We start from the raw sequence: 27747 nt of genomic DNA, 5'->3' as shown, positions 1-27747 counted from the left end.
AACATGACAGTGGCTTTGGCTTGTTTCAGTCCTTACCTGGGACAAGGGTGATGGGTCTAACTGTTTGACCTTGCTGTACATTCAGAACAATTCCAACTTGGTTCATTGTGTTTTGTACAGGCCGCACATTCCTCACAGGAAATCCCTGCCATCAAACAATACCGTTACCATACTGAGCATATCTGAAGTACTTTCAATATGAGCTTTCTACCCTAAACATCAACTGAACAAATAAACCCCCACCCCACAGTACTATCTATAGATCAATTGAACTATGAGGCCATAGTTCTTGGCCAGCACCTCACCCAACAGTAGGGCCACATTCCTTATAATCTACAACATTCTGATATACAGCCTCCACTCTCAAGCGCTCCTTCCCTAAGCACCTACAGAAATCTTCTCCCAGGTCTTAGCAAATGCTCAAAGAAGCCAGTGGACATTTTAAAAAAAAAAAAAGTTACCTGCACATTTCCCAGGAAAATAAAACAAAAGTAGTTAAGTATTCAGCAAGGTCAAATTCACACAGAGCAGACAGACCCACCTACAGCAGGGAGTCAGGCCCTACTGGTAAGGCTACGAGTGAGAGCCAGCGTGAAGTCCCATCAGACCTGTGCTGGCTCCACAGGACCTGCTGAGGTATGGAACACGGCCAATTTTCTCAAGTGAGATTCAACTGCAAAATGACTAGGAACACAAGCTATTTCCAGACAAAGCTATTTCTAAATCTACATAAATTAAAAACCAAAAACCCAACAGATTTCAGCTCAAGTGTAACATCCACTAAAGTGCACAAGAAAAACTGAAACAGGCATCTGATTATCTAACAGAGAACAGTCTTCCACGGATGAGTGCACCAGATCTCCTGTCTCAGCCTGGCTGGAAGGGCACTCACCTGGGTTGTTATGAAGATGGGCTGGCTGGTCACTGGAGAATTTGTGACATGATTGGCATTCTGCATGATCTGTACAGGTCGTAACACTGGCTGAGTTACCATTGTGCCCAGACCTGAGGTCGGGTTCTGGGTAAGGATTAGCGGCTGTCCACTTTGCTGAACAAGAGGATTGCCAGCTAGAAGAAAAACAGAAATATAGCAGAAGTCACATTTGTCAGGTAAAGAGACTGCTGCTTCTCACACACACTCAGTTGGCAATTTTAGTCTTCAGAATTTGAATGAGTTTCACAAGCTTACTTTTAAAGCATGCTCTGGAAAGCCCTCCAACCCTTCTATATATTGTTTTAATATTCATATTTAGACTAGGGTTTTCCAAGCTGCCTAGGAACTAGGTGTTCAAATCCCTGAGCCTTGAGCAACCTCAGAGAGTGATTATTCTGGCTCCTGCGTGCTCTTTGAACACAGCCACAGCAGCTAAAGAAAATATTTTTTTCTAGTCTCATGAAGTAAAAATTCACCTGCTGGCAGATACTGGGAAAACTTATGCTGAACCACTACAACCCCTGGCATAGGACGTGTACCAGAGGTAGAGCTGCACTAGAAGTTTCTGAACAGCATCGACAATCACAAGCTGTCGGGAGCACCAGAGTCTGCTGAGGGCTTCAACTAACCAGGACCAGGAGGTCACAAGAATTCTGAAGTAACCTAAAATTATCTTCAGCATCCTCGGGTAGAAAGAGGACTATAGGACTGAACCTTCAAAGTGGCAGACAAACTTCAACTTTAACAAAAGAAGGAGAAAAAAAAAAAAAGGAAAGAGATTGAAAACATCTGGATCACAGTGAAGTCATGATGTGCATGCAGTCTGCGTCATAAGAATATCTTGTAACGGTTCAAAGTGCTTATTCTCTTGATTCAGGAGTGAAACATCCTGCTTGAAAAAAGTTAACGATGGGGAAGACAGCTGCTGATATCCTTAATATCACACAATACATGAAAAATATTTCACACAAGTTCTTTGGTATGAGAGTATGTTCATGTAATTACAAACAACCAGGTTACTGCAGCTTAGCAAGATACCACATGCTAGCTGAGACCCACTGTCTGTCTGTGCGGGTGCTCCTAACCGACTTCATTTGGAAGTAAAACCACTCAGCTTAAAACGTCTTCATGATGTTTTATACTAATGGGTTTTATTTAGTATTTGTTTGTTTGACAATAACTTACACTTTACAGTAAGCAGCAGTAACTTGATTGCTTGCAATTGTGCCGACGTACCTGTCAGGGAGCTCTAACACTGGTGTTACCCACCATCGCGCCCAGAGGGATTTCCCTAATGGATTTTCACTGTATATGTCTACTACAGACTTGCTGCTTATAGATACAGCTGCCCAATAACTCCACCATGAGGTTCTGTCCTCAGGTGCACATCATCTTGTGAAGTTTTGACTGCTAACATCCCATGACCACTCCTAGAGTTACCTAATGCTTTCCATTACCTGCAGATGAAAAAGGTATCCTATTGCTTTGTGAACCGCTAACTGCGCAGATCAAGGTTTCTGATGGAGGTCTGCCTCGATGATTTTTTTTTTTGGTGGTAGGCTGCAACAACTAGAATTGTTCAGTCATTAAAGAAAAGCAAACTTTGCTTCTTCTGGTGTCTTTTTTTCTTGTAACATTTTCTTCTGCACAGTTGCCCAAGGGCCATCCGTGATCTCCGACTACCCCCAGGAAAATCCACAGGGGTAGGTAACATTAATCAGCTTCTGGTCATCTCAGCTTGCAGCAGCCCAGCAAACACTTTCTCGCAGTTGGCTGTGTCCTTCAGTCAAGATCCCATTTGTCCCACGTGTGCTCTCTGTTCCACAAGCTCTTACTTGCCAACCAGAACAGACTTGCAATATTTGCACAGAATGAGGAAAGTCAAACCCAGGAATATTGCCCAATTGCTTCTGGCAACTTGGGGGCCAACGTCACACCAAAACAAAGATCAGAAGAGTCTCCCATCTACTGCCAATGTTCGCTGGCACCCGAGAGATGAGTAAGGAATTAAAAGGAAGAGAAGAAAAGATGAGGGAGGAGGCTGTGAAGAAACATGCTAGTGAAAGATGGGATTAAGTGGTCTACAATGACCGAGGTACTGGTTCAGAAAACACAGAACAAGCCTTTGCTACTGACAAACACTAATGATGCTCAGCCAAACACTGTTGACGTCAGTCCCCTTCAGTGGCCAGTCTACTGGAGGATGGACACAATTCTCTGTTCCCACGCATCGCGTTAGCTCAAGCCCATGCTGTGGATCAAGCTAAGAAGTAACCGTAAAGGTCGGCTACTGCAGTTTTCATACACCCTCTCACAACGCAAACTTTAACTCACGGCCAGACATTGTCTTTTCCACAGAAATCCGCCTCACTTTGCGCACAGCGGGGATGATGGTCAGGGAACAAATCAAAGCTATGCAGGAAACGAGGCGATGTCTGTACACGCCTGACTCTTGCACTGTAAACAATGGAAATATGATGGGAGCAAGGGACCATCAAAGAGAGGGGTGTTTTGGTACCTGAGGCTGTTGACTATCATCTGGAAAAAAATGAATCTTATCCCATTAGGCAGTTTAGCAAAAAATTTACTTTTTACTCTGGTGATCACTACACCTTCATCTCCCAAATGCCTATTACAGGTGACATATGGCCAGGTCTATCAGACAGCAAGGAACTTCCAACAGCAAGTGATCTGCACATATAAAATGCATTACCTTTTCTAAATATCATGGGGGAGGGGAAAACCATTTAAAAACAAAATAAATTAGGCCACAAACATTTCAAACTCAACTCCAGAAAATGAGCAGGATACTTATTTGGGCTTCAATTCCTTCTTCCTCTATACCATTCTTCCTCGCAAAGTTTAGCTCATTCATGTATTTGTGTTTATACTCAATCCCGCTATTACTATAATCCATGCCTTGAGGACAAAGGGCTTCCAAATCAGCAGAGGGAGCCGTGATACAGGAAGCCCCACAGGAATCTTCCCACCGTAGATCTGCAGCACAATATGACACGAGACTGACAGAATATCCAGGCTGTTTCAGGGCTACAAGATGGCCCAACATTACTGAAACTGCTGATGTTAGAGGAAAGGGTTGCTCTACCCGAACAGCAAGTGTTTCCTATGTAACTGTGTAAATCCAGGAAAAGACTTGCTGCATGCCAAAATGTTCTGACCCACAGCCAAAACAGCTTCTTTTAATGGAAGATGCTTTACACTGCCAGTCTGGATGCTGCCTGGCTGGCAATCCTCAGGGTATATGATCCAAATGTTTTCATGAAGATTATACTAGGCAGAAACAGTAGGGTAACGGAAGACTACATCACAAGGTTCAGATCCAAGCCACACAACTGCCTGGCCCACACTGCACCTTGCCTCACTTTTTCAAGCACCTTAGCCGGCGGGGGGACTGCTGGAAAAGTTCCCACTGCCGGAGCACGAAGAAGGGAGAGAGAGGGAAAAAAAAAAGGCGCATCAATCAGCAAGCATAACCTCAAACCAAGGCAGAGGATGGAGATGCTGAGATGTCATGAAGGCTAGCAGCCTACCTTTGACCACTTTCTTCTTTAGGATCAAAAACAATGAGCACGAACCCACTACTGTCTGAACTCTGTGCATGCTGCCTCCAATCCCAACTGAAAAAGAGGACATGCTTCCAGCCTTTGCTGTTTTACAAAGCAAGGTCTCTGAAGAGGGATATGAAAAAGATGGAAGGAGTGAATGAAAACTAGAGACAAACAGACTGGACTTGCAATCTTAAAAAAAAAAAAAAAAAAAAAGAGAGGTAATCCCTTCACAATACTCCTGAAAGTAAGGTGATTATCAAAGAGAAGAGACAGAGCAGTTGAGGAAGAAGAAAAAAAAAAAAAGAATCTTTGGATAGTTTATCAGGTTCTGAACATTTACATCCCACCTAGTATCCGATGAAGGCCCAAATCCAGAGCATCAGCAGATCATTTTCTTCTCCTCAGTGTCTCGAGGATCTTACTTGGCTGACAAGGAGCACACAGTCATCCCCAAATCTTTCAAGGAGTGGAGACCTTGCCAAACGCTGAAAGTTTGTGACTGCAAATGAAAGGTCTTACATTGCCACTCGAACTTCCATGAGAAATCCTGAAGACTGAAGCTATGATGACCTCATGGTTAGTACACAGGCCACCGTGCAACCTCAAGCAGAGTGTGACAGTCAGGTTTCCAGCTCCTTCTGGCACTCTTTTGGAGTTTACAAATAACCTGGGAAGACTTCTACTAGTTTAACAAACAAAAGATGACTTTGGGTTTAAGTCCATTTTAAAGCAGAGACCAGCTGACAAAGATGACCTGGTCAAATCAGTCCAACGATTTTGACTCTTTCCTCTCAGTGTGGACTTGGCAGGTCCCTGCCATGTTGCTCCCTCCTGAAATGCTATCATTACTAGACAAAACAATAGCAGAAGCATATATAAATACTCTAATTCCTTACCAGAAACTGCAGGTTCTTTTCAATGTGGCCACGATGGACACAGTTGTATGCCCAAATTTTTTTTTTTTTTTTTTTTTTTTCAGGCTTTGGCAGACTTTCATAATTGAGAATGACAAGCCTTCTGTAGTGGCATGTCCAAGAGCGTGCAGTACTTCTCTTAGATTGTTTCCAAGGAGGTTTGTAAGGTTTCCACAGGTCCTGGAGCACTTTAAACTCACCGGCCAAGACAGATGTGCATAGATTCACTACTTCATCTAGGGAGAATGAGGAGACCATGGCAGAAATCAGCTGCTGGGAAAGAACAAATTACGTTCTTCTCTCTTCTCCTCCTGCCTCTCAAGTGTATGATTTTCCAAGTAGCTCGTTGGAAATGGGTTTAATTTGCTTCTTGGAGGAGGGTGATTTAGACCTAAATGCCAGTTGATGAAGCAAGCCTCCTGAACAGCTCATTTAGTCCAATGATCCTTGCGAATCCTAGGCCTCCTCCTACACTTCTTGAACTCCTCCTTGACTTCCAGTATGTTACCAGGAAGGCAGAATGTAGACATGTGGAAGAGGAGTTTCTTTATCCTCTCTCTCAGCTAAGCACAGCAGAGATGCTCTCCTCTAAAGGAGAAGCCACTCTTGTCGAATGTGCCCTGCGTGTTCACAGGAGAGGTTGGACTGACAAAGCCTCTTTAATCTGATACTCCAGAAACCCCATACAGGTGATCTGCACTTCACAACAGCATGACCTTCCTAGAGAAGAACGCTAGTGCTGAGCCCATCAATAAGTTACTCTACACCACGAACAACTGAAGTGCAGAGACAGGGACCTCAAAGGTAGAGCAGACCACACCATTGCTAAGGAGGCCATCGGTGCCAAGGCTCCTGCCACTGACACAATCCCCATCAAAATCAGCGATAAATGGTTAGGACTGGTGTCAGCACGTCATGATTTAGAGGTTACCATACACGCAGACTTTGAATTCAACACCTGGGCATCAATAAAGGTCCTCTCAGCCAAATGAAGGGTGGACTAATAAGCCCAGGATGACTCAATTCCTTGATGACTTTGTTCTCCAATGAATGGCTCTCAGTAGCCAGCACTGTTAACTGAGGGGCAAAAAGGATCAACATAGGGCCACACCGTTAAGGCTTTAATGGCAGGTGATGTGGGCATCAAGTGGAGTCAGCTCACCAGGGCACTCCGAGAAATAAGGGATTACTGGGGCCTGGGGACAGACACTTGTAGGTGTCTCAAGGAGCCTTCCATCATTCTTAGGAGAAGCAACTTCAGGTGGCTCCTGTGCTCTCTGAATCCATTTCCAGAAAGCATGGCAGGTCAAGCACTGCTCCAAGATATATCCTTCAAGATATGGTAAGCACAGGGAGCAAAGCTAAGAGAAGCTTCTGCCATAACACCACTCCCTAGATGACAGGCTAGCTGAGCTTGATGTAAGCAAACATGTAATTTTTGTCAACAAGTGTAAGGGAGAAAAGTTATACTAAATGTTACATACAGTTTAAGGGAGAGAGGGATCACAGGGCAGTATGCAGAGTAAGCATGCACTGCAAGCGTCCTGTCACACTGATGCAGGCAGTAATTTAAACTAGACTAAGTTTTCTCACTTCCCACCCTAACCTGACTTAACCATACACTGTTACGCATTTGCTGCATATTAAATATGAGTGCAGTATTTTCTTCTATAGTTTCTCTATTTTCAGGACAAAAAGCAATTCTTGTGGTGAAAAGAATTATAGGAATGTAAGTTATATTTTTATCTGATGGTGGAATTATTAAAAAGGAGTCAAGCTGTCAGGCTGATGTGCTGCATGGCACCCACCTCATTTTCCTGTCAACAACAACAGTGCTTTTTTGGATACGAGGAGTCTGTGGAAACGGACAGACATATATGTTATACCAGCTAGCTATGCATGTACACATAATATAAGAAAGAACTTGTTTGAGTGGGATACAGGTATAGCTAAAAACAATCAAAGGAAATTAAGGAAAGAAAAAAATTAGGCCGAGCGTCACTTCAAATATATTTAGCTTTCAGTAATTTTTCCTTTTATGTCCCAGTAATTTGAGACATTTTAAAACTAATCTGCAGGGAAAAATCTGGATCCAGCAGAAAGATGGAAAAAGATAAACTAAAAGATATTTCCATTTTCAGTTTGGAAATCCTGTTTCTTGAGTTTTGGACACGGGGTCATCTCTACCCAGTCCTGTACGCACTTCTGCTCTGTTCATTCAAAGGAGAACTTGTGGTTTGTGTACATCAACATTAAGAACTACAATACACCTCTGTCCTGGTTTCGGCAGGGATAGAGTTAATTTCCTTCCTAGTAGCTGGTACAGTGCTGTGTTTTGGATTTAGCATGAGAACAAAGTTGATAAGGCACCGATGTTTTAGTTGTTGCTAGGTAATGCTTACACTAGCCAAGGACTTTTCAGCTTCCCATGCTCTACCGACTGAGAAGGCTGGAGGTGCACAAGAAGCTGGGAGGGGGCACAGCCAAACTGGCCAAAGGGACATTCCATACCATGGGACATCATGCTCAGCACATAAACTGGGGAAAGCTGGCCGGGGGGGGTACTGCTTGGGGACTGGCTGGGCATCGGTCGGCAGGTGGTGAGCAATTGTACTGTGCATCACTTGCTTTGTGTATTATTATATTATTATTATAATTTTATTTCAATTATTAAACTGTTTTTATCTCAACCCACGAGTTTTTCTCACTTGTGCTCTTCCAATTCTCTCCCCCATCCCACCGGGGGGGGGGGAGTGAGCGAGCGGCTGCGTGGTGCTCAGTTGCTGACTGAGGTTAAACCACGACAACCTCGCAAGAAATTCAAGCACGTGTTTGTTAACGTAATGATTTTGAAAGTTAGATATTACCAACATGGATGCTGTTATTTAAGAGGATAAATTTTAGGTCTCCAGGCTTGCTCATAAGTGAATTACATCCTAGAGGGGAAAAAAAAAAAAACCCCAAACACCCAAAACAAAATCCAACAAAACCTTACACTGGGAGAATGGATAGATTTAGTGGGTCTTTTTCAGCCCTAGCTTGTAAGTCTTTTTAATTAATGTAAAACAAAATGCAAGATGACAGCCATGAGCGTAAAAAACAGATTGCTGAAAGCTGGGATGACTCCAGACATGGCTCATTTCGTGAGCGTTCCACATAGTCACAACTTAAACTGGGATGTGACCCTCAGTTACTGGGCCAGCAGAGACTGCAGGGACTGAAGAGGTGACAGATGTCCCTGTGGCACTTTGCCACTCAAAATCCTCACTGGCATCAAGCCAAAAAGGATTCCCCTGGAAGTCAAAGTCATGTCATACGAGCTGGCAGTGACTAGACAAATACAATACTCGGGAAAGAAAAGGCCATGCTGTAGGCTGAAGAATTTTGTCTGTATTGGTCCTGAAGTTAATGGGCCAAGCTATCCTCTGCTGCACGAATGCAATCAAGAGGAGAATTTACTCCACCATAAAAAATGAAGTGCTCTGGAGATATGCAAAACCAAGCATGTTTCTGTATTTTTTTTTTTTCACCTAACAGCATCCATCCCAAAGCATTTAAAAGTCTACCACTCAATGAAGGAGAAAGGCCACGTGACAGTGACCAGGAACACACAGCACTACCAACAGCATGTTCCTGACGCCCATACAGAGTTTATTTCCATCCCAGCAGATCAGAAAAACACAAACATAACCCACATCATCAAGCTTACCCCGAAACATACAGCCCTAACCGTGATGGTGAATACTTTGTTTCGACAATGCTAACAGAGCTGACCAAGCTGCCAAGTCATAAATTCTGCCTATTTGGAAAGTAAGTTTGCGGCTGTAAAGGCCGTTTCCCCCCCTCCTCTCTTCCAAAGCAGACCAACACACACCTCGGAGATTTTCAGATTTTTTCAGCAGTCTAAGAACAGTTCTCTGATTAAACATTACTTAAGAATTCTACAAACCCTCCTTAACATGCAGACTTGCACTGTGGGGCAGAAGGAGATCCCAACGTGCAATACCGCAGCATGAGAAGAGGGCAAACCCAGCGTGGTTCCTGCAGTGGTACAAGGTGCCAACGGCACATCTGGCAGGGCAATTCTTGCGTGAGCAGGCAGCCCAGCAAACTGCACTCACCGCTCACATCACTTCCACAGCAGTAATTTATGATTAGATGACATACTATGAGAGATACACAAAAGAAAAACGACTACGGAAAGTGATAGATGGAGTCACAGCAAGTAGCATCCCTACCTGCCTTCAGTTTTTAATGTATGGAGTAAAATCCGAAAGGGTTAGTTCCCCAATAGCTACCACTAATTCTGTTTGCAAACCAGAACAAAAGAATAAGCATATAAAAGACGACAATCATAGGTAGCTATGCCTATGACTTCACTCCTCTAGTACAGATTAGAGTGATTCATGTCTAGAAACATAATACTGGCTTTTCAGGGAAAGGTTTCTCCAAAGCCTGCAAGGAACTAAGCCATTAGGAAATCTGTCTCGTGTACCTCCAAACTGTACCACACATACTAAAAAATATTTCTAGCTAGCCTATAGCAGCAGCACGCAGCAATCTTCCTAAACCTCCAACGCTCTCGCAGCCCAGAGAGGATGCTGGGCGTAATCAGACCACGCAATAAGGGACTGAGAAAGGAAGACAAAACCATCACGGTTTGTTTTCTTTTTCAACCTTCCTCACTACATTTCCAAGTCAGATGATGGAGCTCTGGATTAGTTTCCAGAGCTTACCATGACCCTTATTTTTGAGACAAACAAACAAACAAATAAAAGGAACAAAGAAAGTTTCTCAGATTGTTGCAATTCTGCACAATCCTTTCAAATTTATGATGTGACAAAGGTCTATCCAAATTAGATTCCTGTACAAATCCCACTGGTTTTATGGGATCCGGGAGTCATTTGGATATCAGATTCTATGGAGGCATATTTGAACTTGTCACAGAATATACAAATATTTTACTTATATATTGCTATTAGCAGATTTTTTTTTCCAGTAGCCACGCTCATTTTTCTTTTTGTTTTTACCGTTAATCTAATTATAGCACAGTGGTATCACCAAGCCTTTATTAATTTCTTTTAATTGATTTAGAACAATTTACTTTTATTAGTAAAGCTACGGAATGTTCATCACAACTCTATTATGTAGTGATATCTAATACATTTGGAGTTCAAGACACTTTTAAGACACTCCCAAAGATGTGTTTCAAGTAATGTATAGAACCTTCCTCATTACTTGTGTGTCTGATCAAACTTTACAACGATGTGAAGACTTTTAGGTGAGTTTTTTTACAGCTCCTTAATCCCAAAGAATCCTAACCCCACTTTATATTTCAGTATATTAAGTTATGCAGAGAGATTGCTTAAGTGTCCTGGTTTCGGCTGGGATAGAGTTAATTTCCTTCCTAGTAGCTGGTACAATGCTGTGTTTTGGATTTAGCATGAGAATAATGTTGATAAGGCACCCATGTTTTAGTTGTTGCTGAGCAGTGCTTACACTAGTCAAGGACTTTTCAGCTTCCCATGCTCTACCGACTGAGAAGGCTGGAGGTGCACAAGAAGCTGGGAGGGGGCACAGCCAGGACAGCTGACCCAAACTGGCCAAAGGGACATTCCATACCATGGGACGTCATGCTCAGTACATAAACTGGGGGAAAGCTGGCCGGGGGGGCCGCTGCTCGGGGACTGGCTGGGCATCGGTCAGTGGGTGGTGAGCAATTGCATTGTGCATCACTTGCTTTGTATATTCTTCTTCTTAGGATTTTATTCTATTTAAATTACTAAACTGTTTTTATCTCAACCCATGAGTTTCTCACTTTTACTCTTCCAATTCTCTCCCCCATCCCGCCAGGGCAGGGGGGGAGTGAGCGAGCAGCTGTGTGGTGCTCAGTTGCCGACTGAGGTTAAACCACGACATTAAGCTATCTCTGAAATGAAGCACGACAACCGTTTAATAGCAAAAAAAACCCCAGAATTATTCACCTTGGAATTTGGCCAACACACCAATTTAACACATCTACTCCTGCAAGACACATCATGATGCAACAGGGTGACCCTGAGTAGTCAGGACCTTCATTTTATATCTTACCTGGAGGGTAATACTACCAACGGTAATTTCCACTAATGTGTAAGGACACTGGATTCACTCTCGAGTCAAAGAAAACCAGCTGCTGCTCCCCGTAGTCCCTGCAGGTTTTAGCACAACTCCCATCCGAATTCTGCCCTGACACCTCCCTGTTCAGCCTGTGAAATCTCACGTGCTCACAGCACATGACAGTGTGACTGCAAGCGAGCCTCACATTTCCCCTCTGGACCCCAAACTGTTCTAAATGCTGAAGGCATTTCTGCTTACCACTGTTGTTCACAAATATTGTCACTAGTGTCTTCTTAGCACTGTCACTGTTCTGAGCCCCACTGCTACCGACTGACGTGGCTGCACAGAGATTAGCACCTATGGATGCATGGGCAACAGCTGGCAGAGGGGCAGAAACGGGCTGCAGACTCACTGAAACTGCTAGAAAGGAATGGCATAATTGTATTTAGAAAAAATAGAGAAAGCACAATTTGTTTGTAGAGACACCATACTAGCACGCTGCTTGGCTGTACTGCCATACTATCACACTAAGTAAAATTTTCAGCTTTGTACAATAGTCCATACTCCCCTTCCAGCTTCTTTAGTTCTGTATTTTCTATCAAACGGCACAAGCAAGAGAAATTCAACTTACTCAAGACCACTGTTAGTTTTATGTCCATTCCAACACATCTATGACTGAATCACTTTGTCCTTCCAAACACCCTCCTACCTTGACATCTCTAAATACTATTCAAAGTAAGCTCCTTCTAAACCTTCCCTGGTAGGAAGGCCAGAGACAGCAGGCGACAGCAGTCAGCAAGTAGAAGCATACCCTTCCCTAAGCAGAGACAGCCTCATTCTACTCGCCTTCAATTATCAACAAGCCTTCCAAAGCCCTGAGTGTTGAATACTTCCACAAACACCTTGTGTTAACCACAAGTTGTGTGGAACAGCTGCTGCCAAGGAGTTAGCAGCACTGACTACCAAGAATGCTCCCACAGCACTTCACACTAGGATCAGAGTTTAGGATCACAGCAGTCAGAAATGCGAGATGTTGAATCATCATCGCTAGTTATCACTAGCCTACGACAAGACATAGACCCATCTCTATTCCAGCTATTAAGCTGATGCTTGGCTTGATCTTGACCAAGAAAAAGGTAACTGAAATGGCTGAACAAAAGCCTAACTTAAATATGCCAGTCTACTTCACCCACACACATAACTGGGGTAAGAATTCTTTTTTCCACGCACCAGACTCAAGTGTGTGGCAAGAACCAAAAGGACAGTGAATAAAGGATTTTCTTATTATAGTGTCCTGGTTTTGGCTGGGATAGAGTTAATTTTCCTCCTAGTAGCTGGTGTAGTGCTGTGTTTTGGATTTAGCATGAGAACAATGTGATAACACACTGATGTTTCAGTTGTTGCTAAGCCATGTTTATACTAGTCAAGGACTTTTCAACTTCCCATACTCTGCCAGCGAAGAGATGCACAAGAAGCTGGGAGGGGGCACAGCCAGGACAGCTGACCCAAACTGGCCAAAGGGCTATTCCATACCATACGACATCATGCTCAGTATATAAACCGGGAGAAGTTGGCCGGGGGGCAGCAACCACTGCTTGGGGACTGGCTGGGCATCGGTCAGCAGGTGGTGAGCAACTGCATTGTGCATCACTTGCTTTGTATATTCTTTTATCATCATCATTATTATTTCCCCTTCCTTTTCAGTCCTATTAAACTGTCTTTATCTCAACCCACAAATTTTACTCCCCCCCCCCCCCCCCCCCCCCCCCCCAGTTCTCTCCCCCATCCTGCTGGGTGGAGGGGAGTGAGCGAACGGCTGCGTGGTGTTTAGCTGCCTGCCGGGTTAAACCACAACATATAGTCATGTTTCATTTACTCCCAAATTGTGAAATGCTCATCATTAAGGTTTGATTTGTATAGCATTGCGCATATACCTATGGCCCAACTCACTGTGTTGATACCAACTGAAATCAACAACCAGAACATACCATCCTTGTATCTTTACTTACTTAGGGTTCCATTACAAACTGAATGATTATATAGCATCTGAAACACATAAAAGCCTCCCATCTGGCAATTACTGCTCTTTTTGAGTCCAAATTTCTCATTATTTGAGACAACTAGTGAATAACAACATACTCTGACCTGCACATTAAATGCAAACTCTGTTCAGAGTTACACATCTTTCCATTTGCGGAGAACAGGCAAAAAAAACCCACCCGCAAACCAAACCAAAAAAACCCAACTGAAACTGATTATATCAAATCATGGGTTAAATAGGTAATAATAATAAACTAGTTTTATTCTCACTAGTTTGACTATGTAAGTTAAGTCACAGGAAATACAATTCACCAATTGAATACCCGACTTGCTCAGTCATTTCAAAACTGCTAGAAGGATCAAGTGTTACTCACCACTGAATGCTGATACATACACTTCATAAAAGAAAAAGCATCATCTTCTATGCAAATTATCAACTATCTACTTTTAAGAAACTACTACTTTGGCTGTAGAACATGAATAACTTAGCTAAAGTTCCCTTCTTATTTTTTGAACAGGCCACCCTTTCCAACACCTGCAAAAATCTTACTTCTCTTGCACAGAGGAAAAAAAAGCTGTTTCCTGCCTCCTAAACTACTTATTCACAGGACACCTGGCCTCGTCCAGCACCACCATCACGTCAGCTCTAGCCAGCACTCAAAAGTTCTGTTCACAAATAGAGAAATTGAAATTGGTTACATGACTCATTAACAGTTTTTTTAGCTATCAAGTAAGACTACTTACTGGATAGGATGTAACCAATCACTGCCATTTCCCTTTAACACCAGTAACAGGAATAATTCTAGACTAAAATAGTTAATTACCCGTAGCAGTTTTATCAACTGAATTATAATCCTCAACAACAGAATCTTCAATCACGTCACTGATTTTCTGCCATGGTTCCAGCTCTTCCTCCTCACATTCCATAAAAAGGTCCGTGTCCGCCATCCTGCAAAGTGAAAAGAAGAGAAAGCTTTATTGGAAAGCTGTGTTTTGTTGGGCAGCAAAAGTTTCATTATAAGAAAAATTCTAATGCCAGAAATATGAACAGTGTTTTTATTTCCTAGTATTCCAAAGAAAAAAAAATTGACTCCACATCCTACTTTAATAGGCTGTGTTTCCTTTTCAGATAATTCTGTGAAGCTGGTGCTGAAAGCCCTTGGTTTTGACTTAAAATTGCAGTGGTTTTGCCTCTCCTGCATAAGAAAACCAACCTAACAGCTTTGAAATCAGAAGTCACCGCCCCAAAACCCCAGTACCTTTAAATAAATTAGTAACTGACTGAAAGAAGGAAGAATCATGCTTTTTGTTCTGTTCGTGGTTTTGAATATTCTAGGATTACTGCCAACACACATGACAGAGATTGAATATCCAAGCTTAAATGAGTAAAAAATGCACGCACAAACGTGCAAACAGTCCTCAGCTAACCTCAGCCGGCCCCTCCAATCAAACCCGCATGGACCCAAACCCCTGCACGCTCCCCCAGCCCCAGCTCCTAATTCCCTGCTACAAGGAAGATGTGACAGACAATTATGAACTAGTTCAAAGAAAAAAAAAAGTAAAGGGATTTTCTGCAATTAGATCTGTAGTTATTGTCTTTCAACTCAAACGAACATTCTCTTGGTCTCCGGAGTAAAGCACCTAATTTACCTTTTCCGCACCACTCGTTACTGGGTATAACCATTACCATATTTATTTAGAGGAAAGACACAACAGACAATTCCAGCCTGTTCGTCTCTCCTCACGAATAAGTCTTTCTTGTTCTTGCCACCAATCTCTTAAACTTCTATCTTGGCTACGTCTTTGTGAGACAGGGCAGCAGAAACAAAGGCATATAAGCACATAAGCAGGGGGTACATCACTGCTAATATAACGACCTTAGAACATTATAATTTGCAGTGTTACTTTTTGCTCCACTATTTACATATCTTCCCACTTTGTTTGCTTTTCTGAGCACTGCTGCACACGGAACACAAGTTTTTATGGATCTGCCTACAGTGACAGTCAAGTATTTTCTCCTGGGACTGCATCTAATCTAGACCTCAATGATGTATAAATCTGTATGTGTTTAAAGTTAAGAGTTCAATTAAACATTCAGACCATCAAGCCAGAATTAAAACCAAGATGATTCACAATTATCAACAGTCTCAAGTGTCCTACAGGATCTCTCTTCTGGGAAGGTGGGAAGAGTTGCCACCAAAGGTCTTCAAAAAGCTGATTTTCACTACTATTACTGAGATCTAATCAATAGACACACATTTCCAATCACTTTGACAACTTACAAGCCATTAAGCCAAGCTGCTGAAAGGAGCTTTCTCCCAGACCCAGTTTTGCATTGTTTCAGAATTTGGTTGTTTCTAAACTTCACTTATAAAATGACGCTTACGCAAAATTTTAATTCTCCTTAATAATACATTTAGGAGTCTTAAACCAATATGACTAATTCTAGAAGCTCAATTGCATTTTATTATAGGAAATAAGACACCACAAAAACTGAATTTCCTCGTTTCCCCACCTGGGCTACAGTAAAAAAGAATCGATTCTTTCCCCTCTACTATCAACCACTAGAAAGGCTGGCGAGCAGAACAAGTGGCAGTTCTGTACTGTAAGTAGATGGGAATCAAGATGTCTAGAAGGGACTTTGCTCTTCTTGATTACATTTTGGTGGCCAAAGAGACCGTTATGATTGCATTTTGTCATCTTTACTGCCATAAAAATCTGATGAGAAATGTTCTGAGACAAACTGGCCAAAACAAACAGCTTATAATAGGGGACAAGCAAGAAAATAATCCCACTCATGTGCAGACAATCTGTGTTCTCAATAGCCACAGAAAACAGTGATGACCAGAAGGCTTAAACAGAGAGTAACATTTATTAGCTCACTGTTGAAAAACTAGACGAGACGTAGCTTTAAAATATAAGCTGGATTAAGTAACCACAGAGCAATTAAATTGTAAGTCATATCATTAAGCTACATCTACCCTTCTTGTCCTAACACTGTAATTTTTATTTATATTGTGCCACACTAGCCGTAAAATGCAAAAGCATGATCAGGAATTTCCTGCAACATGACATGAAGCCAAAACAAAATTTTGACAAATGTTGAAGTAACTGTCTTAACCAGGTAAGCCTCAAAAAAGAAAAAAAAAAATATATTCCTAAAAACATGTTATTGTTTGCCAAATTCAAATTGCCAGCAGTTTTTTTGAAGCCACACACACCATTGTTTTCCCCTAGATACGGGCAGCCTCTCAGACTCTCATTTTTCTGTGTTGTATTTGTCTAAAAAGCATTCACAGAGCTTATACTGCGATGCTGTAGTCACATGATGGTGTTTTTACCAAGAAATACTCATTTTAGTTTTACACTTGGTTATACTAATACACATAATTCTCACTTCCCAATTATGCTTTTGAAGCACAGCAATATTCATTTTAAGAATAACATAAAGAATGATATTTAAAGGAAGCCCATCGCACCACTCATGTTCAGTAGCTGATCCTCCTTTGTTCCCCACTTCCACCACATTCATATCAATAAAAAAAGTAAAAGTCATTTGTCCGATCCTGCACACAACTCTGAACGACTAGTCCTGCCATTACTCCTACGAGAATACAGAGCAGCAGCACTTTTAACTAAACTGGTTTATGCCTATTCACACGTACTGCCAACTTGAAATATTTATTTAATATAGCTATCCCGATGCCTCACAATTTTGTGTATTTACAGTGCAGAATCTTAAATAATAAATGAAAACATTTCTGTATAATTTCACTTTTGATCCCTATGAAATTGGATCTGCCCTTCCTTTACGAAGGCCTTTAAAAGACAAAGGGCCCCCAAAGTCCAAGCCAACTGACAAATAACTCACTCCTACCAAGACTACCTCTTTTAGTCTTTTAAGAGGGCTTGGGGGGACCCAAATAGATTGCTCAAATTGAGGGTGTTCGTGGGCTCGTTCAGCTATCAAGAAAAACTCCTGGTAGAGAAATATTATCTAGTACTGTGATTTTACAAGGGAAGTATAAAGAATCCTGTTTCTCTGGACACAGGTAGAACAAGAGAGAGTTTCTTTTCTCACCATTTCAAGTCCTTCTCAGTCAACTTTTAGCCTAAAAAGTACACTTCCAGGAGCTTTAAATGACCTTGCCTCTTCCAGCTGTCCCCCAAGCGCTCTGCTCTGGTATTCTGTCCAGAGATGCAAGCACATCTCCTCGCTGTTATCACACCTTCCCAGCATGTGCTTTGAGATGAGAAAAACCCAGTAACAGCTCAGGCTTGCCAAGTCGGCCAGTGCATCCACTAGCAAGTTACCAGCAAGCAAGGGGACTTTTAATGGTTCCTCATGCAAAATGAGGAGGCTGTGCTTTGCATGCTGTAACACTGCCTGGAGCGCAACACTGAAACAGACCTAAACCAACTACAGAGTCCAGAAGAGAGCTAGAAAATGTGATCTTCAAGAAAAGATGGAATGACCTGGAGTTGTGCCATCTATAGAGGAGATTACTGAAGCACAATAATCTTCAGATATATAAAAGGCTATTATTGCAAAGTGGAAGGAAGCGGTCTGTTCTCCACATCTGTGATGGAAACAAGAAATGAAGGGCTCAAATTGAAGAACAGAAGATTCCAACTTAGACACCAAAAAACCTTCTAGGAATAAAGATGAAGCACTGCAACAGGCTGCCGAGGGAACTCATGACATTTCCAGTTCTGGATGCCCCTGGGAACAGACAGATCTGTAAGAGAAGGTATATATACTGTAAGGGAGGCAGGGTGGATTAAATGTCTTGCTGGGGACATTTGAGGCTCCATTTTTCTACAGTATTGTGTAATTCATGAAGTAAACATGTATTACCAGATATTTCTGCACTACTACAAAACAGCAAGTATACTTTAATTGTTGACACCGAGGCTTTTATTGCTTAGGAAGCAATTAAATACTCCTGTAACAGTTAACTCTCTTCATCTTGCTGATTACACAAAACATTATTAATAAATATAGCACATAAACCAAATAACCCCAACTTAACACATCCAAATTCCTGCTCATAAATACTGTATAAAGCAGTAGTTGTTTAAATGTGTCCATTAAACTTTTCACAGAAACATATGCCTAAAACTAGTCTTAGTAAAACATCTTGTAATCAATGAGAAAAAAAGCCAACTGATTTTAAAAAAAAAAATCAAGTCTCTTGTCAAATAAAGTTACATTAGTATATTTAAAAAAAGAGTATTGTAATAATCCTAATATACAATTAGCCAAGTGTATTACATTAAGCATGAAAAAGCTCACATTCTCCATAGCACCCATCACCTGCATGCTTCAAAGGCATTACTAGCATCTTCATTTACGTAAAACCTGCAGTGTAAAAAAATTTTATTAACCTTATCTCAAAGGCGGGAAACAGAGTTCAGTGAAATTAGCGACCTGCCAAAGATTCTACTAGCAGTGAGTGGCTTAGCCAGAAATAAAACTCAAGATGCCCAGCCCTTGTTCACATCACTCAACACAAACTTCCTCCTGTTCTGTTCAAAAAAAAAAAAAAGGGGACAAGAAAACCCCGACAAAAATAATTTCTGAATGACAAATGGCAAGAAAATAGGTTCCAAGAAACGAAGCTCTGAAATACAAGTTTATGCTAGAGAACTGCTTAGCAGGGGAAAGCAAGAATCAAGGAGCCTTAAATATCATTTTCTCTGCCTATTAACATAAACTTTTTTATAATTACAAGATCTTAGTAAAAACAAGCAAAATCTCATATGAGATATAGACTAAGATCTTGAATGGATAGCCATTACAACTGATCAACAACTACATATTTATGATTTTCAATATTCATCCTTCACAGAAACATCTAGAAAAAAATCCTCCGTGAAGCTTCTAGGACAAAGCTTCTCTTCGCTGGCAAAACCGGTGACGCTTACAACAGTAACTATTTGTCTGGAATCATATTACTCCATGCCAGACAAGTAACAGCGCCTTAATGCTATAGTGATGGGCAGTCTATAAATAGTCAGGATAAATAACCTGGTCTAATAATTAAAGCATGCACATACGTCTGTCCAGGAAGGTTAGAACTACAGAGGAAGTCTTTGCACACATTGTAAAAAAAAAAAAAAAAAAAATTATTCAACACCTCATAATTATTCAAAAGATGCAAAGACAAAATGCTAAAGAGACTGTAGTTACAAGCTTCTTTTGACACTAACTTACATTATGCGCATAGTATTTCATCTGTTCATATCAAATGAACTAAGAAAATGTCTCCTCTCTTCTATAATGTAACAGCTTTGTTTTTCAAAGCTTTGATCTTGAATATTTTTGTATGCAAGAAGCCTTTGCTCAATAAAATGATTAATCCAAATGATAAATACTCTACATTTAGCTTTTCAGCACATAGTTGGCAGATGCTTGGTTGAAAAATATGGATGCCAAAAAAATTTACAAAAAAAAAATTACAAAGTGTTCTAGACACACTGCAAGAAATAAAGCCTTTCAGACTGAAAGGTATTTTCTCTCCCCTTTAGTTGGAAAATGGGAGAAGACCTTCAGGGAAAGAGCCAGTATCTATTAGCCTTACACAAATAACTGGCCCAACTGCAACACATAGACCCTTTATTTTTTGTCAGCTGATGTGGTTCATACTCATTGTTGCCATACAGGGGCAAAAAGCCAACAGCCATTAAACTCTTGTATTAAAAGGCTGGCCACCTGATTACATCCTCTGATCAACGTGATCACCATTACCAGGGGAAATCAAACAATAAAGATTTTTTATTTGCATACAACTAGACAGATTACCCTCATGAGAAAAGGAGAAATCCTTCTCTTTTCGCCTATGCCTCACTGCAAAAAGAAAATAAAATATTCTCCCTTGTAATTCCAACTGAAATTTGGAATCTAAGATCCAATTGCATTTATTTATCAATGAACCACTTTCACATAGTTAGAAAGAGATCAGATATAATCCCTACAGACCGCCATTATTTTCTCAAGAGAAAATGACTGAACAGGTAGGAAGGACAAGACATTGTACTTTGGTTTAAAAGATCGCTGGCACTTTCAGTCTTCAAAACCATCTCAATAAACAAAATAAACACTTAGTCCAGTTTCTCCACCTAAATAATGAGGTGGCAAACAAAGGACTCGGCTACCACAATGCAAGTTTTAACTCAGTAAATTCACTGACTTAGAGTGATGCAAGCGGAGAGAATCAGGTCCCAAGTGTTTTCTATTACCTAAAGCACCTGTGGATAGCAGGTTTTACATGACAGCTGCAGAATAAGGCAGCTGTGTCCCATTGAAGTGATCTCTAAAAGATGTGTGGTTATATATTTACAGTTTTATTCACAGCTTGATATTATTTGACACAAAGCAAACAAGTTATGACATACATATGCTGTATATACACACACTTCGTTTTAAAAAGGACTTCAAATTAATGACTCGTTCACAGTGTTCTTCAAAATTCAGATGGTGGGATGCACTACTCTTCCTATACAAGCTTCACTTTCTAAGGCTTTTAATTAAAAAAAAAGTATAAATAAATCAGTACTTGTCAGGGCACCGCTGGTGGCCCAATTTCTGCCTACTGGGTGAAATCATCTACAACACAATCAGCCTTACGGGCATACTAGCAGGTCAGAAATAAATACGTACTCCATGATATAGGTGACTTGGTAAAGCAAAAAGCTGAATTTTGTTTGAAGACAAACAAAGAGGAGGGATAGAGACTATTATCCCAGAGGGACAGAGACAATTACCCAGAATTTCACAACGCCCTCCCCTCCAACACAACGTTACCTACGGAGGTACGAATATAGCCACGTATTACTGACGGAAAAACAGGGAAGAATTCATCGGCCATGCGCGGATCAAATGCGGGAAGTTTTGACAGAGCGGTGAAGGCCCCAGGAACCTCCGCTCCTACCTCTCACTCCCCTTGAGCTGCTTGTATTGCCTGTCTCTGGATAGGAATGAACTCCGGGTGCAAATACATTTACGCTCTGACCATCACAAAATGGGTAGCAGATTCAGTCATTTTCAATAACAGATATCCCAATCTTAAAAGATACCAAAGCCTTCACAAATCCTAATTTAAAGCTTTATTCACATTTTCAAAAGAGAATATGCATCTTCGTGTGAATTTACAATGTAAAAAACCAAGTGAATATGCAGTGAGAACCAATCCAAGTATTAGCACATAGCATTAACGTGCTAGTGGGGTTTTTCTTTTTTTAAAGAAAAAAGTCCCAACTGACTCCCACGGGGAACCCATGCTCACAGCTGACTATTAGTGATGAAGGACTGAATGAAAGCTGAGGAAATAGGTTATGAACTTTAAAGACGGGCCCTGCATCTTCCAAAAGTCTATGACTAACGAATTTTAGCACAAAGGTGACTCCTGCAAGTTCTCGCACAGAGCTTCCATCTCATTCCCCGACGCCACACCTGGCAGCACAGCAGTTTGGGACAGAGCTGGCACAAAGAAGCCCCAGGACAAAGAGCAAGTCCCTGCAAGGTATCCGCACAGGGAATCTCTGCAACAGCTCCTAGAGAGAAGATGTGGGCTGGCAATCAGGCTTACGGGGAAGGAAGAAATACACCCAGGGCAAACTGCATCCTACCGACTGCACTGAAACGAGGGAATGCGGCTGCTCTACCCTGCAATGAAAGGCGGAGGTAGGTTGTGCACAAACTACATCCCAGAAGACTACATTTTTAGCATCAAGCGTATAAACTTTCTTCATCCTTCTTGCCAAAGGTTTGTCAGTTTTTATGCCGGTCTAGATTTGCTATTGAAGATTTAATTGCAGCATGGTTATACTGCTATCAATACCCCAATCCTTTCCCCTAACTGTAAAACAACCTCCTCCCTTCCTGTCAGTCCAGAAAAGAAAATCTAAAATGTAAGATTGAGGGTCTGTCTTTAAGAGACCTACAAATAAGCTTGAGGAGATGATTCAATGCACGCTTTAGGACAGAAACTAATGCATAAATCAACTTCTCTTGTCCAAGTTCTCCTTCTGAACGGCCACTTCTTCTCTCCATTATGTCTCCCCTTGGTGAACACGCAGCCTCAACAGAATTGCTGTCTTGTTACTTATTTTGTCGCTTACTTTCAATAATGTGTACTTAACGGCAAGGAACACATCTTAACTTTTTAAGACCCTAGAAACCTGACGAGGTTACATTAAATGCAAATGAATCCTACGATAAAGGTTTCTGCTGTCAAGACACGCTGCAATCCCTGCCCCGGAAAAAAGATAATGCTCTTCAGTGGCTTTTAATGACTAACTGGCACAGCCTAAAACTGATATAATCTAAGCGATGAAAATACATATTGGATGATGTTTTCATTACTGTTTATATGGCTATTCATCATGAGCAACACCTCTGACAGAAGAGGGGAGGTGAAAGGCACAGCGCAAGTTGAATGCCAGAGTTCAACAGTTACATCCTTCAGGCCAAGGTAAATTTACTTTCTGTTGACTGATGTGGTTGACTTGACTTTGCTGGGTACTGAAACAGTTTCAAAAGGCATATTACATTTCCTATGAATGCTATCATTTAGAGTCCTATACGTTTTATTAAAGGCTTTGAAGTGTGTGATGCCTACTAATTAAAATGTATTATTACACACTCAATTATAACGATTGTTATCTGCCTTAAAGTTTGAACTGCAGAGTGATGAAAACAAACCGCTTTCTGATTATTTGTCTCTACAGACTGGCTTAACACTTTTGGCCTATTTTGTGAGCATGGGACTACTCACTGTAGAGTACAGTGAAACTTCTAGAGTCCAAGAGCGTGTCTGTAGCTAATGTTTCTGCAACGGGCTCTTTTGTGAGGAGACAGTATGGAGCACGCCACTCATGTCAATGTGGATGCGGGTCTACTTGCACGAAGACAGTTGGAGGTTCTCTGACAGTATCTAAGCAGCTGTGGGGATGGTGCACACAAAAAACATAACCGTATATATCCACAAACACAAGACCAACTGTAAGTAACATTTGCAGAACCACGCACCCAGCCAGAGCTTAACGCGGCAAGAGAGAGCAAGCTCCCTGGGCAGGCAGCCCTGTAGGACAGCCTTACGCACGCTAATAATTACATGACTGAAAAGAGAGCGTGCACACAGTAAGCCTGGCTTCACGTTCAAGGGTAAAAATTAACAACTGCAGCAACCTGAAGCTATGAGACAGTATACACGGAAAACCAGAGTAGGGAAGATGCATAATTCGTATATCCTTGCAAAGTATTTCCTAAAAGAAGCAACAGATCCCCCCCTATCCTCTACCCCCATTTCCGATCACTCACTCCTGCCCCATTTGGTATGTCTTGGCGACAGCTGCAACTGCTGCCAAGTTAATAAAAATAAAGCTGTGTGTGTTGTCATGTGTTGCGTGTTTTCTGCAAGGGTGTTGGGCAGCAGGCTTCATGCCTCTCCTTCATCTCCACACATGCTTTATGTCGCATCCTAGCCAAGGGGAAGAAGCAGAGAGCGAGGATGCCCTAATGCAGCAGCCTGGGTTCCCCAGATACCAAGAAGAGCAGGACCACAGCGAGGGCTGGGCAAACGTCTCGATGATACCAAACATCCAATTTTTAATATCTGTAGCTGGAAGAATCAGCCATGGGGTATTCTGCACAGGTCTTCCAGTGAGCCCAGTCCTTCTCCAGAAGGACCCACTAAACTGAATTCCTGACCCAGCCACGGGGCAGGCGAGCAGATATGTCAGGGGCACGCTGCTTACCGGGGAGAAAGCGCTGGCCAAGGGCAGCGAGCAATCTGTAATTTCTTGTTAGTGTAAGGGGACGGAGCAGGCGAGGAAGCATAGGGAGAGGGCCTGCAAGCTCAGGGAAACAAATAGAAAGAACATTTTCCCCTCTACACCTACTCGGATGTGCTTGGGAAGAGCCCCTTCCACCAGGGCTGTGGGCAGGGAGCCCAGCGCCGAGGTGGTGAGACCTCTCTTGTCACCAGAGGATGACACCGAAGGGAGAAGCAAGCGGCAGGGCAGGCAGACCCCACCGCCCAAGGGAAGCTGCTGAGGAGAGGGGCAGGCTGGCAGGCCCAGCTCCCCTCGGCCTCAGACAAGGCGGCAATGGAGAGGGGGAACCGCTCTGTGAAGGTGGAGAACACGCAGGCCGAGGAGGGGGCTCTCACCCTCTGAAGGGGTGAGCAGAGACTCCCCCCACCGTTAACTTCCCTTAAAAAGGGGCAGAAAGGACATTTCTCCAGAGAAGTAAAGCAAAACCCACCCTCAGCGTATTGTGGCGGCTAAGAAAGAGAGAGAAAAATAATCCCCGTGCCCAACATGGCCGCCCACCCAGCGCCAGCCATGGGAAAAAGAGGAGGGGGAGGCAAGACGGGGAGGAGGCGGCCGCCCCATCCCCCGGGGAATGGCGACCCCGCGAGTGGCGGGGGAAGGTCCCGCTCGGCGCCGGGGTGTTTTGTGCGGCGTCCCCAGCGGCGGCGGCGGCGGGGTGGGGGGGAGAGTGGGGGCGGAGGGAGCTGCCGGTGCCGCTTCACCGCCCCCCCCCCACGCCGTCGGAGGGGGGTGTGCGCGGATCCCTCCGCCTCCCCTCAGAGCCCGGCCGGGCGGCGGGCGGGCGGCATTCCGCCGCCCAGCGGGAGCCGTCGCGGCGGCTCCTCCCCGTCCCCCGCCTCGGCAGCCCCGAGCCCTCCCTCCCTCCTCCCGCCGCCGCCGCCGCCGCTGCTGCCGCTTTGTGTACGGCGCGCTCTGGCCCGGCCGCCACCCCCCCCCAACCCCCCCCTTCTCCCCCAGACCCGGGCGGTTCGAACCGGTTCCAACGGTCACTAACCGCCGCCCGCGCGCGGCACCCACTCCCCACGCGCGCCCCCACCCACCCACCCCCCCGCCAGCGCCCCCCCGCATAACGGGCTCGCAGCACCTCACCTTCCTCGCCGCCGCCGCGTTCTCCCGCCGCCGCCTCAGCCGCGGCCGCTCGCTCTTAAAGGGCCCCGCGCGCGCGCCCCCCCCGCGCTCCGCCGCTCCCCGGGCGAGGCGACCGGCAGGGGAGGGCAGGTGGCATGAGCCCCCGGGAACCCCGAGCGTGATGCTGAGGAGGAGGAGGAAGAGGAGGAGGAACTATCTCTTTTTCTGCTCTCCCTCTGTACGTTCTCGCGGGGGGCGGCTCCGTGCTTTGCGTGTGTCCCCCCCCCCACCCCGCGCCCCCCCGCCAGAAGAGAGAGAGGGAAAAAAAGAGCGCCCGGCGGGCTGATACACGCGCGAAGCGCCCGCAGACACACACACACACATACACACACACACACAAAAAAAGGGGACCTGGCCGGCGGAGGGATACGGTGACGTAATTTCCTTCTGGGCCGCAGGGCGGTGCGGGGATTGGCGCGCGGCGCGGTGACGTCACCGGGAGGCCGGCGCAGCCCGGACCCAGGCCCTGACGAAGTTTGTCTGAAGCACAAATGATGAGGGGTGGGTGCGCGCCCCCCGCCCTCCCCCCCGGCGGCGGCCGCCCCGGGGGGCTGCGGGGCCCCGGGGGGAGGCTGCGGGAGGGGGGGGGGACCCGCGGCCGGGCTCCCCCCCCCTCCTCCCCAGGCCCCGTTCGAGGCCTAGCGCTGCCTCAAGGCCCCACGGCGCCTCGCCGCCATCTCCTCAGGCGGGCTCTGAGGGGGCGCCCGCCTCGCCGCACTCCGCCCCGGGAGGCGCCCGGCCGCCCGCGCTCGCCTCCGGTCAGAGCTGTCCCGCAGCGAGGCTTGGCCTGCCTGCCAGGGCCGTGGGGGGCTGTTGGAGAGGAATCCAGCTCCCCTCGCCATTACCGAGCTAGGAGGTGGTCGGCCTTAGCGTAGGAGGTCTCCAGCCAAAATCGCCCGCCTGTGGCAGGCGTTGGCTTTAGCTGCACCTCTGGAATTTGCCGCCTTTGGTAGCAATCATTGCGTCTTAGACCTACCAGGCGCCATAGGTTGGCAGCACGGCCAGGATCCAATGCTAGCGTCTGTGGGTGTAGCGATAATTAGGTTACTGATGTTGTAATTAGGTCTTGTTCTTTTAACCTCAAGATTGTTTTGGTGGCTAGCAGTGTTGTCAAGGGTCAAGCCTGCCACCTTTGCCTAGTAGCCTTTAGTTTTCTTGGGGAAGGTGAGGAGAGCTGTGGATGTGGTTACGGGACTGAAACCCATCATCCATAAAAAGTGACGTGTTCGATAGCCATTGCTGTGATTCAAACATATTTTTGGTGGCTGCGTCTCCAAACAAGATACACTTAGTGGTGGAAGAGACTTCTGAGGTCCAAAAATTGTTAAGAGGCCTTTCTGATGAAACTGTTCCTTATCTTTACGTTTTACGTTCCTTCTATGAGACTCGTAATTACATCGGAAGTTGGCGCAGGTTTCATCCCTTGGGGATAGCTTCAAGGGGGAGGCTAAGGATTAAATTGCCATAAATGTGTCCACAGCTTCTGTGGAGGTTTCCTGGAAGTCGGGACGGAGGCGAGTGGACGCGGCAGTACAGACCAATACCAGGAGCTGCCTGCCTAGGTGTGAGGGCTTCGCTTAAGTGAATACTTAAGGCTATATCTAACTTCATGTATGTAAACGATCCAAATACAATCAAAGCAACTACATAAATGCTTAAAATTGTGCATTTGCTTAAGTACATTTCTGGATCGGCGCCATCGGAGTTTCCTGCGCTGTCAAGCCAACTTATCATCACTGACTATGTTTCTCCCTAGCATAAATTCAGATGGTTTATATCTTTAATAATGAACTGAGTATTGTGATTATATCTTTAATAACTAACTTCTTATTGTGAATAATTTAGCAATGATGGAACATACAGCTTTTAACTGCACACAGTACCGACTGAATACTGAAGATAGTAAGGTTAAAATGGATAATGCTTGTTTTTTATTAATAGTTAACGTATTTAACAATAAGTATATATTTTATAGCTCTGTTAACATTTATATCTTCAGCATACTTTGAAATGTTGTTCTATTTATTTATCTTAAAACACGCTTATGAATTTGGTAAGTAGCGTGCTTCCCAAATGGACCCCCTTGCGGTGATACCTGTGTTGCTAGAGCGTGATTTATTATTCTGTGGTTCATTAAACAAGCACATTAATTTTCTTCTGATGGTCTTCATGAGTTACCAGTCATTCTTCCTGGTTTACACAATGCACCAGGCTACTTCACCTCATG

At 43.9% G+C, this 27747-nt stretch overlaps 1 protein-coding gene across 4 annotated transcripts in view; it reads right to left on the bottom strand.

Moving 5' to 3' along the window:
• POGZ (pogo transposable element derived with ZNF domain) overlaps positions 1 to 25927 on the bottom strand; it is a 40407-nt gene extending 14480 nt beyond the window's left edge. For 3 of the 4 annotated variants that reach the window (XM_076359969.1, XM_076359971.1, XM_076359972.1), the window contains exons 1-4: positions 25482 to 25720; positions 14378 to 14502; positions 893 to 1068; positions 37 to 145 (exon numbers count right to left, since the gene is read on the bottom strand). In XM_076359969.1, coding sequence (XP_076216084.1) covers positions 37 to 145; positions 893 to 1068; positions 14378 to 14501 — 409 coding nt within the window. In that variant the 5' untranslated portion in view covers position 14502; positions 25482 to 25720. Of the gene's footprint in view, positions 1 to 36; positions 146 to 892; positions 1069 to 14377; positions 14503 to 25481; positions 25721 to 25871 lie in introns of those variants that run through there. The other variant, XM_076359970.1, reaches the window with a different exon arrangement.
• Positions 25928 to 27747: the final 1820 nt, after the last annotated feature.

The sequence above is a fragment of the Aptenodytes patagonicus genome, chromosome 26 (genome assembly GCF_965638725.1).
Source record: "Aptenodytes patagonicus chromosome 26, bAptPat1.pri.cur, whole genome shotgun sequence".
Lineage (NCBI taxonomy): Eukaryota > Metazoa > Chordata > Aves > Sphenisciformes > Spheniscidae > Aptenodytes > Aptenodytes patagonicus.
The sequence above is the reverse complement of the archived record's forward strand: the minus strand, read 5'-3'. Positions and strand labels throughout refer to the sequence as shown.